Consider the following 19,840-nt stretch of genomic DNA (forward strand, 5'->3'; position numbering starts at 1 on the left):
GGACTCATAATAATCAGATTTTATTTTCATGGATGGTTCTCAGAAGCATCAAACCTTCTAAAACACAAACTCTGTACATACTGAATAACAAGCAGACTGGATACAGAGATACATATAATACATACATACATATATTTTAGCACTGAATTCAATCTTACTTGTGTATGCTCCCATGCTGTCTCATAACTCTGGCCTGTTGCTCCGTAATGATTATGGCTTTCACAACAGGAGGCTTTGTTGGGGCATTTAACTTCAAGCCAAGCAAAAAGCGAACAGTTGAAGAAAACTTACTTTGAGTCTTTAGTACCTGTGGAGGCTGCTTTTCCACAAGGAATGCACTGTAAAATTGTGGAAACAGGTCAAACTTAACATTTAAATTTTCAAGAAAAAAAAACATCATTTACTAGCTCTGCCAATCTTCCTGGCCCACAGGCCAGTGCTGGCTTTAAGAGACATGTGACAGTGACCTCTAAGCAGGGTTAACTGTTTCTACTTCCACTAGCCCCACCTCACGAGACATGGGATTTGTGTTGTAGGATCTTTGCTGACCAGTGCAGACACAATGAGATGAACGGCTTCATTGTAAACTTTTGAATCTACCTGGGGTTTGGGGTGGGGAAAAACAAGATTAATAGCAAATTTCACTAACATTCAAATGATCTGAAAATGAAGGTGTTCATGTTTACATCGCCCTTTTTCACTCAATGAAAAATCACTCTTATCAGCAAGAAAAGCTATTAATGCACATACTGGCTGAGAAGCAGAAACCGTTCAACAGTGGCAGTCAGTCATTCTTAACTTTTTCTCCCCTTATCACAGAATCTGATCAAAATGGATATTCAAATGTTCGTTACAAAGTTTTGCAACATTCCTCCATTCACACACCTTGCTCTCAACGGAGGTAAACCACTACATTCCAAAAGACTGCATTCTGGGTCGTTTCTGCATAAATATTTCAAATTGTGTTCAGAACAAGGTAGGACAGTTAATTCACAGAAGAATCAAGCCGCTAGTTTAAATTGTACTAGCTCAGAATTAGGGCAAGCATGAACCATTTTCCAGATGAAGGATTTGCTTTATATCAGGACATGAGCCTTGAAAAGGTTCAAAAAAAAGATTTACAAGGATATTGCCAGGGTTGGAGGATTTGAGCTCACAGGAGAGCTGAATAGGCCGTTTTCCCTGGAGCATCGGAGGACGAGGTTTATAAAGGTCATGAGGGGAATGGACAGGGTAAATAGCCAAGGTCTTTTCCCTGGGGTGGGGGGGATCCAGAACTAAGTGGGTATAGGTTAAGGGTGAGAGGGGAAAGATATAAAAGAGGGACCCCGGAGCAACTTTTTCACACAGAGGGTGGTGTGTGGAACGAGCTGCCAGAGGAAGTGGTGGAGGCTGGTACAATTACAGCATTTAAAAGGCATCTGGATGGGTGTATGAATAGGAAGGGTTTCGAGGGATATAGGCCAATTGCTGGCAAATGGAACTAGATTAGGTTAGGATGTTTGGTCGGCATGGACGAGTTGGACCAAAGGATCTGTTTCCATGCTGTACATCTCTATGACACTACATGTCGAATGTAGAAAATCAAAGAGTTTGCACATGCAGCACTGATGCAACTTAAGGAATTTACGCAGTGATAGACCAGACCATCCCCTTGAACCTTATCCACCATTTGGTGGTACAAGCAATATGATAATAATGGAATTACCTTCTGACCAAGTTACTGAGTAAAGAGGAGAGTCTCTCAGGCACTCCTGATATCTGGTCACTAGCAATGTCTTCCTGTGTACTAATCAGGCCAAGCTCTTGCTGAATCTGACAGTTCATTTCTGCAAGCTTATCACACCTGGAATAAGAGCATACTTTGTTATAAATATTTAATTCTAAGTAATAAATCAACAGGACAACACAGAGAATTCTATCAACTAAAATACTGGAATGCTAAGACAAGACCAGGCATATTCAAATGAAGCCTAACATTGTACCTTTTCCTTGGAGGATACTCAAATGGGAGCATATCACCCTCAGTAGGCACACTGTCATTACAGAGTCCTCCAGTGATCAATCATAACACAGGAAATCTTCCAAATTAAACGTTCCGATGCTCAGCCCAAATTGCATCATTGGGTGCCTGGCTTGAAGGAGGATACTGAACACTCTTGGCTGCGGAGGCCGAGTCACTGAATATAGTTACGAAAGAAGATACATTTCTAGAGGCTGAAGGTGTGAAGGGGCATAGGGGAGAGAGCAGATGAGTGTTGAGATCGAGGATCGGACACAATTGTGTTAAATTACAGGCTAAATGAGCCAAATGACCTACTCCTGCTCCTATTTTCTATGTCTAAGCAACAGACACTTAAAACAAATGCAACAAGTGTTGGAGGGAAAACTCAGCAGGTCTCCAGTACATTTTGAGAGAAACACCACGTTAATGTTTCGAGTCCACTGACCTTTCATCGACCCTAGTCCTGACAAAAGGTTTCTGAACTTGAAATGCTAACTCTTTTTCTCTCCATAGAGATGGTCAGATCTGCTGAGTTTCTTCAGCACTATCCAACAATTCAGGACAGGAGATAGTAAAGTTCAGTGTGGGGAATAGAAATTGAAAAAAGATGTTAATTCTACACCCTGAAAATATTCACTGAGGAAATGAAGCATATTTGGTAAAAGTTACTAAACCTAATTTGAAGTGAGCTAAATCAGGTAAAAACTGCAATTTACAACACTGTCTTTTATACATGACAAATTGAGAAGATTCAGGTGCAGGTTTTATAATAAATAGCTCTGCTTGCAACTCATTTGCAATACGTTAAGGAAGAGCCACTTTGGCCGAAACTAAAACAATTAATTTTAAGAATCCAGTTCTGTTCAAAAACTGGAACTTATCAAAGCTATATATTGTTTTGGTTAAGTTTATGTGAACAGCAAGGCAAGCCCAGAAAATGAGTATCTCTCTGTGAAGTGTCACCATGATAAACTTAAAAACCATAACCAAAACAAGAACTATACAGAAGTCCAGAACTATTTGTTCTAGTTCAAGACCTTGTAAGAACCATAATGAAAGTTGAAATGATACCTGCTCAGAGAGAGGAGCACTCTTTCTATAGTTCAGCAAGGAATCCCACTGGTAGTTGAAATGCTAAAACATCTGACTGCAAATAACTCTGTATCACCAACTCCTGAATTAATTGGCATGGTGAACATATAAAACACTTACAGAACTTGCAAATTCACAAACAGTAATAAAGGTTGCATTCTGATAGTAAAATAAATTCTCTAATATATTAAAGTACAGAGACTCAATAAATAAAGATTTTGAGGCATGGAAATTTCTGCCGATCGAGTCTGCTCACTTGAAGTCTCTAGCACCAATATCCTAGTCGATCGGGTAACCTGCAAGTCAGTACAGTACTTGCAGCCCTACAGCTGGTCTGGTATCAATGTTGTGACTTTAGCAGTTTTCCATTTTCCACTCTGACTCAATGCATGCAACAGTGATACACCAGGAGTTGAAACCGTCAGCGCCATGCCATTGTGTCTGTTTTCAGTGGTGCTACCCCATTGGTTACCTTGTTGTCCAGCAATAGCACCAACTGCTCAAACCCCTGATCTCAAGCTGATTGGAATTCCCTTGGAAAAGGGAAGAGCTGGAGATTTGCAAATTCAATGACAGCCACAAGTCAAAGAGACAAGATCAACCACCTTTGCTGGAGGCAAGTGGGAGTTTAAAACAAGGATATTAGAGCAGGTTTAGAATGGATTTTGTATTTTCTCCCCCCACTTGAAGCAACTGAGAGCAGCCAGAAAGAAATAGGAAAATGGTGATGAATTCATAACAATTGGACTAGGCCACATTTACTTTCATACAATAAAATAACTTGAATAATTTAAATAAAATTTAACACCAATGATGAGGACCACATACAATTTTTAATATGGCAAGATACTCAATACATAAATACATCACTAAATTTGAGCAGGGTTAAAACTGTTTCTTGCTGGGTAGCCCTTTGGTAGGGTTACAGTCGAGGCACAAAATTTGAAATAATGTCCATAGATTTTTTTTCCACATTTTATTCAAAATAAGCCATCAACTACAAGACCCATCATTTAACAGAAATTGATTTGGCAATGCGTGCATCAAATTTCACTTAAATTATTTGTATTTCTGCAACACTGATGTCATGAAAGAATCTAATAATCCATCATTCAAACAAAACTTCTATAATTAATTATGAATAAGTAGGAATTTCCGTGATCAACTGCAATTCAGTGCATCTCAATTTGACGTTTGCGCCTACGTGCCGATTTATTTGTAAAATACTGCACACAAAATGGACTGAATCTGGTTCCTCACCATTCCTGAAGTGACCCCAGGTTGTCCTCAAAGTAGGCACCATTTCCTGACAGCTGTAGTCGTCGTTTCCAGTCCTGAATCATATTCAGCACAAGGCCCTGGACCTGTTCCAGAGATCTCACCGCTTCCAAGATGCTGTAATTTCTCTTCTGTTAAAAAGCCATTCAAAAAACCCATAAAGATTCATTGTTAGCCTTAAGGCATGTTTACCCTATTAAAATGGGTCCCAGGGAGCAACACTCAAACAGCTTGTGTACCCAGTGTATTTTGTTCTCTCCATAGGTCTGTTAGAGCTGAACAATAAGACTGAGACCAGCTTCTCTGTTCATGCTCAAATGTAATGCAATCTGCAGAAACACTATAGCCTCTATTCAATATTTAGTGTCAGGCAAAGCTTAAAAAAGGTAAAGGGGAGCCACCATTCAAAATTTCTAATTTTGTTGGCATGTTGGCTAGACAGATTTTTCTGCATATGTACTGGTCATACAGCAGACCACATGAAACTCTTGGTGAACTGCAAAGCAAAGCTAAAATTTAAAAAAAAGTCACAAGGTATGCGATTATTGGGAGGCACACATTCAATAGTGCGACAAATTAGTTTGAGGCTTCATTCCTTCTCCCAATCCATTTCAGTTTGCAAGGCTATTGGAATGGAAGATTTGTATCCAATTTAGTTAACTGACTCAACCATCTGTGACAATTTAGTTCATAAACCTTCTGTAAATTTTCTGTACAATTTTATAAATATTTCTGCATCATAGTGTGTAATATTAAACTGTAATCTAGAATTCCTAAAGTTCTGGAAGATTGCACCTTGAATCAAAAGTAGGCATGAAACAATGATCCACAACCATTTTAACTTGGGCAGCTTTTTGTTTTGAAATAATGTGTACCATTTTCTCCTCTTTTCTGCTTCCCAATCATTAACTTTCTCCAGCTTAGCACTTGCAAGACAAAGACTGTCATGATCTGGACAACTGTGCTCTTTCCAACCACTTTGCTATCGTTTTACAATCTCAGTGCATAACTAAATCAAATGACAATAATCTAATTCTTAGCTAAAAACCACTATATTCCAGCTCAAACCTGCTTCATCTCCATCCATACTTCAATCCAGAGTAACTTTTATTTAAACTTCATGCATGGGGTGAGGATGTCATTCGCTAGGCAGCATTTATTGTCCATGCCTAATTGCCCAGAGGGCAGTTAAGAGTCAACCACATTGCTGTGGGTCTGGAGTCACATATAGGCCAGACCAGGTAAGGACGGCAATTTCCTTCCCTAAGGGGCATTAGTGAACCAGATAGGTTTTCCTGACAAATCGACAATCGTTTCCTGGTCATTTTTTAGTACTGGACTTTTAATTCCAGATTTTTATTGAATTCAAATTCCACCATCTGCCATGGTGAGATTCAAACCCGGGTCCCGAGAACATTCCTGGGTCTCTGGATTAACACTGCAGTGATAATACCACTGGGAAATTGCCTCCCTTTAAATATTCACTCATGTTTTCATCTCCAAGCTCAGTTTCATGAGCCCCCTTCTTACTAGTATTCAAGGTTCTTTATCAACACACACACACTAACTCATCCAACTTTGTGCTGCTACACTCTACCTTCAGGCAAGTCTGATTCACCTATCACATTCATTTCAATGACTGCACAATCTTCAATCCTAAGCAATACACTGATAACATAAATTTTTACCTTCGTTTAAGATCCCTTCACAGTCTCAGCCCTTTCTACCTATGCAATCTTCTCCAATATTGTGTTTCGGTTTATGCCCTCTGTTCTTCTTATGCTAGCCTACCACATTCCCCCTCGATTCCACCATTCACAGCAGAACCTTCAGCTATTACAATCTTAGTCTGCAATTCTTTTCGTGAACTACCACACCTCTTCATCTACAAAAATCTCAAACCTTCGTGCCTCAGTACCTTCTGCTGAATGCAGCTCAATGTCTGTTGTCTTAACCATCACCCTCACCGCCTCCCCAAATTGTGTGAAGTGCCTTGGGACGTTTCACTATAAAAGGTGCCATATAAGTGCAAGCATTTGGCTGCAATTGCCAATTCAGTACTATATAACTTTTGCAAAAATTTTTAAAAATTACTCATAAGTAGTAAATATTCGTAGTGGGTTCAGTTCAACGAGCAAGCACTTTTGAATGGCTGCCTAATGGCTAAATAGTCATAAAATATGGTTATACTACTGGGACAGCTGAAAGTCTTCAATGAAGCTTTAACCATATAACTAACAGGTCCCTAGTTTTTATAATTATCACATCACATCAAGAGGATCCTCACTTTAAATAATCCAAGTACTGTATGATCAAGTGAACAACCCAGTCAACAATAGATGTCCAGGACTAATTGCATTTTTAAACTATTATTAATGACAGTAGGCCAACTTTCTATGGATACTATTTTTCTACTTTGTCAAAGACACCATAATGTGCCAGCTTTAAATTGGCGTTCACTCCTTAACTGAAAAGATAAGCATCTAACTATATTTTTGCCAATTCATCATTGCATCAGTGCAAAAAGTTTTACAACACAAATAAGGAACTGTTTGGAACTATTCTGCACATCCAGAACAGATAGCACCTAATCCAACAGCAACTTGCAAAACCCATGAAAGTCTGGGTTAAAAATTCAAAAACCATCAAGACCATTTCCTTCTAATGCAAAATGCTGACAAAAGGGGGAGAAACGTACATTTGGAATGGAGGGTGCTCTGGGTAAAAGTATCTCTAGATTAGGTGGTACTGTTGTTACAAAGTAGGACTACTTTAGGGATGATATTTGGGGAAGCAGTGATTAGGGGCATACAATCAAGTTGTACTTTCAAACATATCCAAACCCAGCCCTGGGTTGATGGGATGAAGGTCTCTTTGCCATTGTTGGGGTCCCAAATGAAATAAGTCTAGGCAAACAGCTCAATTTCAAATTGACATTGATCTAATTTAGAACAAATTGGCAATCTTACTGAGGAGATGGTCTGTGAAATAGAGGAAACATATTACACTGATGTTAATTCACATTGCTAGGGATGATTAAGAGGAAGCTTTGCTTTGCACCTAATCAGAGTATGTTTCATGTTGATACTGAACGCAAACTATGTTAACATGTTCCACTAAGCACGATTACCTTTCACCTCAGAGGCAAACTGGTGGTGCTGTTTCCTAGTAAAGAGGAGGTATGGAGAAAATAAAAACAAAAACACAATGTATTCAAATGAGTTCATTCTTGGTTAGGTGCTTTCTAAAAAAAGATTTTTTCCTGTATGGACAGTGGATGGAACAGGAAGAGATAAAAAGGACAAGTATTGTTCATTAACCATTGTTACACTGTGAAGGAGTGCGTTTTTTGAAAAAAAAACAAAGCTTCTGATCAAAATGAAAACAAAAGTCAAGCAGGCAAGTATGCAGTTACTCGTGCACTGCTGTCTTTATGCACACACACCTAAGGGGTGGGCTAATCTTAAGACATTCAATATTTAAGATCAAATCGGCAGCAGCTAGAAGATTATAGCCAGTTTCCCAGGTGCAAACTTTCCCTTGCGTATATAAAAACTTTATGCATTAATGCTGCAGTCTTTGATTTGCGCTTGGCATGAATTTACAGCCAGTGAAATAGTCAGCAATTCTTGTAAAATGCAATGCAGTCTGCCAAATGGTAACTAGTATAGATAAAAAGACATTCACCATCACCCCTTACACTTGAAACGTTTTTCTGCAGTCAACTACAAGACTTGCTATCAGCACAGACTTTCCCAGCAAATATGCTTGCCATGTAGTCATGAATTCATCAAGTAGCTCAAAAGTATTTCTTCTGTCCTGCGAGCAACTTTTCTCCCTAACCTGCTTAACTTCTTAATTAAGCTTCAGTTTAATGGCAGTAACATAAAAGATAGAGCTGTTTATACTTTCAACTGTTATCTGTTGCCATGCATTTTTACAAGGAAAAACAAAGCACCAGCTACCAATGCTAATATCTAGGGCTGCAAATGTACTCGACTAAAGCAATTAGCCTAATGACTTCCCCTTTCTCTTAGGGCAAAGGACTCTCACCAGCTCAAGCTCAGAAATGGTTTTGACTGCTTATCAACAGAAGCACAAATAGTAGTTGGCACGCAGTAAAAAACATATGCAATTATATTGCGTCTTATCATGTTTCTCAGAAACGTCTCAAGGTTCTTCACATAATATTTTGCTTTGGAATGCGGTGATGAATGTAGGCAAATGCAGCAGCCATTTTGCGCACAGCATGATTCTTTAAACACCAATAAGATGAAATGACCAGTTAATTTATTTTTGTTGATACTGCTTGTAGAAGGAATATTTACCTAGGATACCATGTGAACTCCTTGCCCTTTTGCCAAACAGTGCACTCACCTGAGCAGACAGAGTGTCAAATTAAAATTTCACCCAAAGAACTAGGAGTGTTCCTTCAGCACCACATAGAGATGTCAGTCAAGCTCATGAACTCAAGTCTTTAAACCCAGAACCTTCTGACTAAGAATGCGCTATCAAATGAGCCAAGTTTCACATATGGAGCAGTGAAAAAGTTTCAGATTATTCAAAAACCAGATTTTAAAAGGGAGGAACAACCTTTCTTGGATTTAACAGAGTTACAATCATTTGTAAGCAAGCAAGCTCAAAATTCCTTTTGACAGCAGGAATGCAATCATGTTTGTGTAACATTTTTACTGAATGACTAAGAGTACCAGGCATTGCACATTCATGCTAGATCAGCTTCAATCGAACAACCGGAGCCAACATTAGATGAATTGCACCTTGGTCAACCTTAGTACATCACAGGTTTGGCTATACACACAGACTGCTGAATGTCAGTGAAAAATCAGAGAGATTCAAGTACAATACTGTAGATGTGAGAGCAAAGTTACTTAATGCCACTTCAGTCTCATTGTAACGCTGCTGACTTCACAGTAGCATTTCCCTAAGAGCACAAAAGATTATTGCACAAAGCACATCAGTGTGAAATGCAACAATTCAGACAGTTCTTCAGGACACATTTTGCAAAATCAAAGACTGACGTATGGCAGTTTATGAGCGAGAGCACGTAGCATTGGACTTGGATATCTAGAACATGAAGGTGCATAACACAATATATTGTAAAGGGTACTCTGTAAAGAGTGGGGAAACGAAGGACAGGGAAGAGAAAATACCGATTTGGGAAGAAGTTGGTTTGAAATGGAAAATTGGTGGCAAGTCAACCCATACGATGGAGTTGCTGAAGTATTAGGATACATATGTAAGTCCACGATACTCCATGGGGAGGTTCCTAAGTGACCAGCTGACCTCGTTAATTCATAGTAGCTGGAGGGGGCAATTCATCCAATATGGCTTCAGATAAACCTTCAAGCCAATATATTAAGCAATATAACTGAAGATTTTAGCCACTTCCCAGTATTCAATATTGGTAAAACTGTCCGGAGTCTGCTGTTAGATGCCACAACACCCAAGCCTTGCTTTGTCACTCAACATTTAAATTCTCTAGACTTGGATAAGTAGTGCGTCCCTAGAAGGAGCAAGTACCTGTAATCAGGCAAATGAAAACCCTATTTAAGGATTTCAGTAGCTTCTGTTTGGACTTCAAAACACATTGATAGAGGCTTCCTTTTGATCAGCTGCATATTTTAATATACATGGAAACCCATGATTTGGTGGGAAGCAGACACACAAAGCAAACACAAAAGGGCTCATTTACAAATGGTGGCAATTTCTGGGAGAAGGCTTTGATTTGTTTACACTTCAAAGAAGCTATTGCAAAAATGTTTCCATAGCTTATCCAACTGTTTTTTTTAAAACTAGTAACAGAGCTAGCTCACCCTTCTGTGATCGTCCCATGTGGTCTTCTGCTGGTTTACATGCTCCTCCCTCTTGGTGTATTCTGGTAGTGGACTATTTGCTTGCTGTAGGTGGTGCTGAGCTAAAATAAACAATTATGCAATGATCCAGAGATCTAGGAAGACATCACCACGCACAAACATTTTTTCTTTTTGTTCATTCATCTAATTTGATTTCCTTTTGTAGCCAGTCAACACAAAACACTCAGGTATAATTCTGCCCACTGAGATTCTTCTGTCCCTGCTGCGAAACACAGAAAAACGTGTATCGGATGGGGAAGTGAAAAAGGTTGAGATAAGAAATATTTGTACAAGAGAAAATGCATCGGGGGAGAATCAGGGAATTTAAGATTATAAGTTTGTGCACATGAAGGCAACTTGCTTTAGAAAAGGATAAAAAATAACTGTCCACCCCAGTCCGACACCAGCACCTCCACATCTTGAAAAAAGGAAACACACAAGGGAAACAAAAGAAACAGAGACATATGCACATCTTGGAGGTGGAAGAGGGAAAATAGGTAACTGCATGGAACGCAGGGACTAAGCAGAGAAAGAAGTACGCAGAAGAAAACGATATTTGATTAAAGGTTTGCACACAAGGCGACATGCGTGAGGGAGCAAGACTGAACTGCATGTGCATGGGGTTGGGGGTGAGATGAAGCACAAGCAAGATAAAAAGGGACTGCACTTGAGGTATAGAAAACAATGTTCACACGTGGGAGGTGACGCACAACAGGTCGTTGGTGCACTCATGAGACAGAAAAATATGAATAACACTGAAAGAGCGATACTAAAATATCTTCAATGGATATGTTTGGATATATCTGGAAATGCTTGGCATGTCCATTGAGGCAAAACAAAAAAAAGCCAGTAGATATTGAATTATACTGCTAAAATCCGTTAGATATAAAAGTTAGAGATTCGGAATTCTTAGAGTGGTGAACAGGTGGCTTGAGCTACGGAAGAGATTAACAGAGACAAAATAAAATGGAATCTCTTTAAAACCATAAGGATTCTGCAAAGGAGAACTGTAGGATTGTAATGGATTAACGCATTACATTGCATGTAACATCCTTCTCCAATGACCTTGTGATTAGAAGTCTCCCCAGAAACATTAATCTTTACTCTTTCCAGACCCATTTCACACATCATTCATTTTTAATTGAAGATCCAATAAGGAGTGCGACATGTAAATAAACTGGATTTATAATTAAGCATTCTGATTAACTGGCATACAAGTTTTTTTTAAAGAATTTTTCTAGATCTGAAATATCCTAACCTAAGATGTAAATAATTGATCCTTTAATGCTGCCGAATTGAGTTTGACTCACTCACCTGGCGAGTTAGCAGGGTAATAAATTCACTGAGCTTTTAATATAGAGTTCAGATTAGACTTATTGGTATTTTGAGCTTTGCAAAATCTGTGTCGTACTCACATTGGTAACACTGTGGCAGCTGCTGCTGCTGCTCCTGATCAGGAGTTTCATTCATTTGCTGAATAGCACTGCGGTACATCTGAATGGTCTTGATTAAGCCATTCAGCAGAGAGAGCTGCTGTAACACATTTGCATCTTCCTGCTTTAACCTTTCACTGTTGGTGTTCAGAACAGGTTGAGTTGGTAAGGTGACAGTTGGTACACCAGCCTACAAAACAAAATCAGATCTAATACCAAGATCTAAAACTGGTTTAGATTTTAAAAACAGTGGCAAAAAAATAACCATTTACTGGGTGATTTTGCATCTTTTATTTGTTATTTCCTTACATAAAGGAATACAAGAAATACTCTTCCATTTTACAAATTCTCTGAATAAATGAGTTAACCATGCCATTCCAATAGCTCTCAGAAGCAGTTTGGTTTGTGTTCTGGAAATAGTCTTTAAGTGAATGATCACACCCTGCCAGTTCAAACAAACATTCACCAGTCTGACTCACTGAAGCATTTCTAAAGGTCAACAATCCTCAATAGAGCCAAAAATATTCTGTCCTTGTTAATAACTGGGGACCTTCTCACTTTTCATTTGCTCATAGCTGCCAAAGAATCAGTCATTTCTACATTTTGCAATTGTTCTTATATCCAACAATAACATAACTTCGCACACTCCTTCAGGAATACCAAAAAAGAACTCCTATTTGGATAAACAATCCAATTTTCACTTGTAGTTTTTAAATCTTTGAAACTCAATTTTTGCACAAGTGTATCAGTAACTCATTCAAAATCCAATTCCCCCATTTGTTTGAAGCTTTGAACAAAGCCTGTGGAAGCCTTTAAAAGTGAGGTAGAGGTTGTAAGATGACAGCAGGCCAGCCAGCACACTAATAGTCCGATTACATTTCTCCAAACATTCCCCATTTTGAGAGAGAAAGTGGGTTGCATGCACTATTTACTTTCCATGACTTCACTCTCCTTCATTTACGCTTTGTAAAGGTCTGAGCAGTGTTTGCTTAACTTTATTGTGATCCTTTTTGTAAATTTGATGAACTGCTGCTTCAACTTTTCCTTTTGACTGGGGATTATGTAGAGATGACGCATGGTGCTAAATTTCCCAATCCTTCATGAAATGGTTGAACTCTTCATTCCTGAATCACTCAGGACAGGTAAATAAAGGTGGTTAAATAGGCATATGGGGTATTTGCCTTTATTAGTCAAGGCACTGAATTCGAGAGCATGGGGGTTTTATTGATTGAAGTATCCACAACGGTAGGCCACAGCTGGAAAACAGTGCAGAGTTTTAGGAAGGATGCGATTGCACTAGAGAGGGCACAGAGGAGATTTAACAGGACATGGTCTGGGCTGGAATGTTTCAGCTATCAAGAGAGGCAAGGTAGGCTGGGGTTGGTTTTGTTAGAGCAGAGAAAAGTGATAGGTGGTGGTGGGCTCGGGGAAGATAGGGCAGGGATCAATGAGGGCATAGGTTCAAGGTAAAGGGCAGGTGATTTTGATGGAACTTACGGAAGAATTCTTTCACCCAGAAAGGGGTGGATAGCTGGAATCCATTGCCTAAAATACAAGGCAGAGGAGGCAGGAACCATCACAACATTTAAGAAATATTTCGATGATCACTTGAAGTGTCATAGCATACAAGGCTACAAGCCAATTTCTGGAAAATGGAACTGAAGTAGATAGGTGGTTGGTCACCAGCATGAACACAACAGGCTGAATGGTTTTTCCAAGCTATGGGCAGAACTCTATGGGCAGAATCATAAATAGGTCTGAGCAACCTCAGGTCATGGCAAGATGTGTATAAGTATGGCAAGGCCCATCTCAACATCAAGATCACCTTTCTCCATCCTTTATGCCTTTCACAAGCAGCATATGATTTGTACTCGGAGCAGTGTTGAGGTGCAAATCAAAGCTTTCTCCTGACTGGCAGAGAGTGGGGATAAGGAGTAATATTCAGGAATGTAGCTGATGCCTAGTGGCCTTCTGCAGAGGTCAGTGCTGGGACTTCAACTATTCATGTTATATATAAAATGATTTGAATGAAGGAACTGAGGGAATTGCTGTTAAGTTTACAGATGACACAGAAATAGATGGAGAGATAGGTGGAGGGGGAGTTAATGTTGAGGAAGCAGTGAGGCTGCAGAATCACTTGAAGTGGCTAGGATAATTGGCAAAGAAGTGGCAAATGGAATAAAACATGGAAAAGTGTGAGGTTGTGCACTTGGGCAGGAAGAATAGAAGCATAGACTGGTTTCTAAAATGGGGAAAGGCTTTGGAAATCTGAAGCATAAAGGGATTTGGGACTCCTATATCAGGATTCTCTTAAGGTTAACATGAAGCTTCAGTTGCCAGTTAGGAAGGGAAATACAATGCTAGCATTCATTTCAAGAGGGTTAGAATACAACGGCAGAGAGGTATTGCTGAGTTTGCATAAGGCTCTGGTCAGATCACTCTTGAAATATTGCAAACTGGGTCAGTGTTTTCTGTCAACCAGAGTCTATCAGACAGGCAAATTAGGGACTTTATGTACTTGATGAAGTCATTAACTTTTGTAGTGACCCCAAACATCATGGGGCTCGAGAATCAGTGCACTTTCCCAAGCGGATTGCAATAAGTAATTCAAAAGTTGAAGACTGTTGTTCTTTATTTTGAGAAAATCTTCCTATTTCTTTTAGTAGCTGGCTCTCTTCAGTTCTGAAAATCCACACATCTTCAGCTGCACCACCATGTTTCAAGTGACATGTCTTTAAACCCCCGCCCCACTCCCCCCGAAAAGCTCTATTCTATTACCCTGTTGTACTTTGTATGATCTAACTGTATTGCATGCAAAACAAAACTTTTCACTGTACCTAGGTACTTGTGACAGTAATAAATCAAATCAAGATTGCACACAAAGGCACTTACATTAGAGCTGCAGATCTCATGATTACAACATACCAATCAAGATACTAGGGGTACATTTACATTTCTCCAAACACCTCGGCTTTCCTTATTACTACTTATTTTGTCTCCCTGCAAAGCTCAATGTTCCTTTAACTTTCCCCTTATTTCAACCTATTAATGCACAGACTTCCAAGCTCATCCTTAAACATCAAAACCAAAACTCACGGCACTCTACCAATAATCTGACAATTGAGCCATATGGGTATGCAATCCGAGTATATGGTTAAAGTTTAGCTCATTGAGAGTTGGCCCCATTTCTGGGGGCTAGGGTTTTCCCTATGTTCTATCAAACAAATCTACAAGTTAATGAGCTAATAGGCAAGGTGGTTTGGGATGGATGAGCAGCAGGAATCTTGCTGGTGCTGTGCTGTTAAGACATTAAAAGTAGCAGTGCTTCTGTACACACACATTAAACAAACAAGACTTGGATATGTGGATGTGATCCTATGGGGACAAAGTAAACACTCCATACTAAGCAAACAAATATTAAAATCTACTTGTGGATTTCCTAATACTTGGGTTGGATACTCAAAATATGATGCTTGGTCAGAATATACTCAGCAGACTAAAAGAAACATACAATTCATTTCTGCTGTAATTGCACTTGTAGGTGGACATTCAGCATAATCTTCTCTTCAATAGTCATTGTATCGACTCAATATCGCTTGAAAAAGGGCACTTTTGTCAAAGCCTTTCATCTTGTACACAGACACAAGAATTCCAATGTAAGAGGGGAAACAACATTTTTACTGTATGAGAAGTGCATTAAGGATTAGATGGCAAGCAGACTCTGGTTGAGGCACTGCCATAGAGAATGCACTAATGAGTTGGCAGTTGACAGTTAATCGCCAGACTTTATTTAATTTTAAACCAGGCAAGATTGACAATGATTGGTCTCGGCATTGCCTGGACAAATGCACCACATAAATGGTTGTCACTTATTTTACAAGTTGAAATAAGCGCTCTGTGCGCATGTTTTTCTGTATGGAAAGACCAAGGCTCTGTATTAACACATGCAGCTTCCAGGTTGAGCAAGTACACCACACTACAAGTCCAACTGATGATCTTTAATTCTTAGCAGACTAAAGATTATTTAGCAAACATTATCAAATTAAACCATTGACCAGAAACTCAACTGGACTCACCACATAAACACAGTGCCTACACGAGCAAGTCAGAAGCTAGGAATACTGTGGGGAGTAACTCACCTCCTGACTCCCCAAAGCCTGTCCACCATCTGCAAGGCACAGGTCAGGTGTGTGATGGAATACTCCCCACTTGCCTTGATGAGTGCAGCTCCAACAACACTCAAGAAGCTCAACACCATCCAGGACAAAGCAGCCCACTTGATTGGCACATCCTCAAACATCTATTCCCTCCCCCACCGACACTCAGTAGCACACGCTGCTGCTACTGCTACTATTTGCAAGATGCTCAGACACCACCTTCCTAACCCACACTACTTCCATCTAGAAGGACAAGTACAGCAGATACATGGGAACACCACCAAGTTCCCCTCCAAGCCACTCACCACCCTGACTTGGAAATATCACCGTTCCTTCAATGTTGCTAGGTCAAATTCCTAGAATTTCCTCCCTAATGGCATTGTGGGTCAACCCACAGCAGGTGGACTGCAGCGGGTCAGGCAGCATCTGAGGAGCAGGAAAATCAACGTTTCGGGCAAAAGTCCTTCATCAGCCATGTTGAATTATACAGTCAGCCAGTTTTTTTGGGACGTACAACCTTCTTACCTAGCATCACACTGGCATGGAATTTAAATACCGTGTTAATGGGATAGACAGAATGTCTTTTTAGCTTGACAGCAATTAGTGGTGAACACTGCTCATATTGCTGCTGCATAGTAGGAACATGAAACAGCTACCTCCACCTGTTGTTTAAGTTTTTGAGATATCTTGCTCTTCTAGGGTAATGAGTTATACTGGACACTTTTCAGGCTTACTCTGAAAAAGGTAGCAACACAAAAGTTTACTGTTAACAAGATGCCCCCGACAAGCCAAAAAGGCAGTCTGCCTACGATATAGTTGAAACAACATGCTGCTAGCATGCAGCATCAGTAATGTTGCTCTTAAACCAAAAAGATAGCAACATGGTATGTAACTTTCAGCACCAGTATGATAAGGTAAGCAGAAAGTACATTCCAAAAACTGGCAGAGAATGTCAAATAACCTGTTCTTTAGCCATTTGCAACGGTTCAAGTACTTACTGTACCTAGCTACTCCACACTTGAGAAGCTCAAAACAATGACCAACATTAGATATGCAACCAGATAAAATATGTAAAATGATCTTTAGTGCGTACTTTTAAGAATTACTCAGACAATGTATTTATGATAGTTGGACTTGTAGTGTGGTGCATTTGGACATACTGGAAACTATATATGCAAATACTCAGGGCCCTGTTCTTTACAGACAGCAAGAACATGCACATAGTCTTTAGAGCTCGAGAAGATTTGTAGCTTGGGTTGTGGATTCGTTTGCCGAGCCAGTGTTTTTCTGCAGACGTTTCGTCACCTCGCTGGGTAACCGAGTCAGTGCTGCTTTGATAAGGTGTTGGTGCTCTGTCCCACCTGGTATTTATGTGTTTGTTTGTTGGCACTGCTGGTTCTATATCGGAGTGGCTTATATGCGGGGTCCAGTTCAATGTGTTTATTGATTGAGTTCCGGATGGAGTGACAGGCTTCAAGGAATTCTCTGGCATCTCTGTTTTGCCTGTGCTCGGATAGTTACATCATCCCAGTTGAATGTGTGTTCTTCGCTGTCCGTGTGATTGGAAATGAGCGTGTACTGGTCATTTCTGGCAGTGGTGAGCTGATGTTCATGCACTTATATGGTCAGTTTTCTTCCAGTTTGTCCTTTAAGTGTTTTTCACAGTCTTTGCAGGGTATCTTGGAGAGAATGTTCATCCTGTTGGACGTGGGTATTGAGTCTTTAACCTTTGGGAGTAGCTGATGGAAGGTGTTCACTGGTTTGTGGGTCACTAAGATTCTCAGGAGACTTAGTAGTCAGGTAGTTATCTCTGACAGGTCTTTGATGTATGGTATGGTCACTATTGTGTCTGGGATTGTAGTAATTTCCTCTTTGGGTTTGCCCTGTAGGTACTGAAGGATAGTGCTCTTGGGTAATTGTTGCGTTTAAATCCTTTGAATAGGGTTCCTCTTCTGCCTTCTGGAGTTCTGGGTGGCTGCAATGTGATTAAATAACATCCTAATGCAGCTGTGCTTGTGGGTACTGAGGCGATTGCTGTTATAGTTCAGTATGGGTGTCCTTCCTGTACACACTGGTCTGGAGTTCCCCGGTAGGTGCATGTTCCACTAATACCTCCAGGAAGGGTAGTCTGCTGTTGTTTTCCTGTTTTTTAGTGAACTTTATTCCGGGGAGGATGTGATGATGGGTTTCTTCCAGTTGTGGATGTCTAATGATGACAAAGGCACACTGATGAAGTCACCTAGTGAGACGACAAAACATTTGCAGAAAAACACACCGGCTCAGCGAACAAATCCACGACTTCAGAAAGAGCCTACTTCAACTTTTGAAACAGGTGACAGCCACATTCTCTGGTTCACTCCTTCAGATCCTGTTGACTAGAGTCCACTTGCCTGGTTTAAGTTTAAACAAAATTTGGCAGTCACAGTCAGTCACTGCCTAATTAATGACTTCTCCATTGCAGCCCACTTGCCAAACAATCAGCACTCTCCTTTTATTTAGCTCATGTTCTTAAAATGTTGTTACCCATTACACTGGTACTCTTGCAAATGTCCTGCTGGGTGCAATTCAGAGAGCTTTGAAAGAACGTGTCTTTTCTCAGCAATACTGACCATCACGGTACTTAATACACTTATCACACAGAATTCACTTTCCGTTTAAAACTTGAAAAAGAGCATGCCAAGAATTTCCTTGGAGCTACTCCTGTTTGGTTGTCATAACTGCTTCAAAAAAAAAAGCAATCAAGCCCATTTCCCATTAGGGCAGCACGGTGGCTCAGTGGTTAGCACTGCTGCCTCACAGCACCAGGGGTCCAAGTTCAATTCCAGCCTTGGACGACTGTCTGTGTGGAGTTTTCACATTCTCCCTGTGCCTGCATGGGTTTCCTCCGGGTGTTCCGGTTTCCTCCCACAGTCCAAAGATGTGCAGGTCAGGTGAATTGGCCATTTTAAATTGCCCATAGTGTTAGGTGGATTAGGCAGAGGGAAATGGGTCTGGGTGGGTTACTCTTCGGAGGGTCGGTGTGGACTCCTTGTTCCGAAGGAACTGTTTCCACACTGTACGGAATCTAATCTCCTTGCGTAAATGGGGCCCACACCACATTCAGGGAAAAGCTTCAGCCCATTAATAAAAAAAAAAGGCTTAATCTATATAAAATGCAGTAAATTTTACCTTTGCTCCTTTCAACCTCTCAGCTGCTGTTTTGAAATTTTGCAGCTAAATTATTGTGCTACACTGTATTGTGGGGTTTGAACTATTCTCAAGTCTCTCACCCACACGTTAACAAATTCTACATGATTTGATGCTTTCCATCTTCCAAGGCCTAAGTCAAATTACAAGGTTTAGGACAGATGTGGAAATATTACCCATATTCAGGGAAACATTCCTGTGGGCAGTTTTGAACAATTACACATTTTTTTTTAAAATGGCAATGAAGTCATATTGTGTTTATATGCTGATAATAAACAGGTTATTTGGATCTGTATAAAACCATAGGAAGGGAGGGAATGACCAGAAAAATTATGACAAACTTAGTTTGCTTGTTTGTTTAGTGGTTTTTACTGGTTCTAGATTATTTAGCTTGAAAAACAAAAAATGCAATGATTTAACTGGATGATACTACTCATAGTATTAGTTCCTGATCATTGGTGTTAAATTTCACTACACAAATGATATTATTAATTTAGCCTAGTTAACTTGAACATGAAATCAGAAATGATAAAAAAAATTTCCAGAATTGAGCAGACCTACGACAAGTGAAACTCTCTCTCTAATGGCATAGTGGGTCTACTTAAACCGAATGGACTGCTGGGGTTCAAGGAGGCAGCTCAAAAACAACCAGAAATGGGCAATAAATGCTGGCTCAAATGATGCCCACATCCCATGAATAATTTTTTTTTTAAAAAACCCTGCAGTTACTGGTAATCAACCCAATGACAATCTCCAATCTTGTTGCTTACTAATGTGATGTTCAAGATGACAAACACATTTTTGCCAAAGTGAAGT

General features: G+C 39.9%; 1 protein-coding gene across 3 annotated transcripts in view; it reads right to left on the reverse strand.

Moving 5' to 3' along the window:
• The window catches only part of LOC132805836 (signal transducer and activator of transcription 5B-like), a 153,781-nt gene that overhangs the window by 29,077 nt on the left and 104,864 nt on the right, over positions 1-19,840 (reverse strand). For all 3 annotated transcript variants that reach the window (XM_060821139.1, XM_060821140.1, XM_060821138.1), the window contains 5 exons: positions 11,664-11,871; positions 10,210-10,310; positions 4,358-4,506; positions 1,709-1,846; positions 159-338 (listed from right to left, as the gene is read on the reverse strand). In XM_060821139.1, the coding sequence (XP_060677122.1) occupies positions 159-338; positions 1,709-1,846; positions 4,358-4,506; positions 10,210-10,310; positions 11,664-11,871 (776 nt within the window). The remainder of the gene's footprint in view (positions 1-158; positions 339-1,708; positions 1,847-4,357; positions 4,507-10,209; positions 10,311-11,663; positions 11,872-19,840) is intronic.

This window comes from Hemiscyllium ocellatum, chromosome X (genome assembly GCF_020745735.1).
Source record: "Hemiscyllium ocellatum isolate sHemOce1 chromosome X, sHemOce1.pat.X.cur, whole genome shotgun sequence".
Lineage (NCBI taxonomy): Eukaryota > Metazoa > Chordata > Chondrichthyes > Orectolobiformes > Hemiscylliidae > Hemiscyllium > Hemiscyllium ocellatum.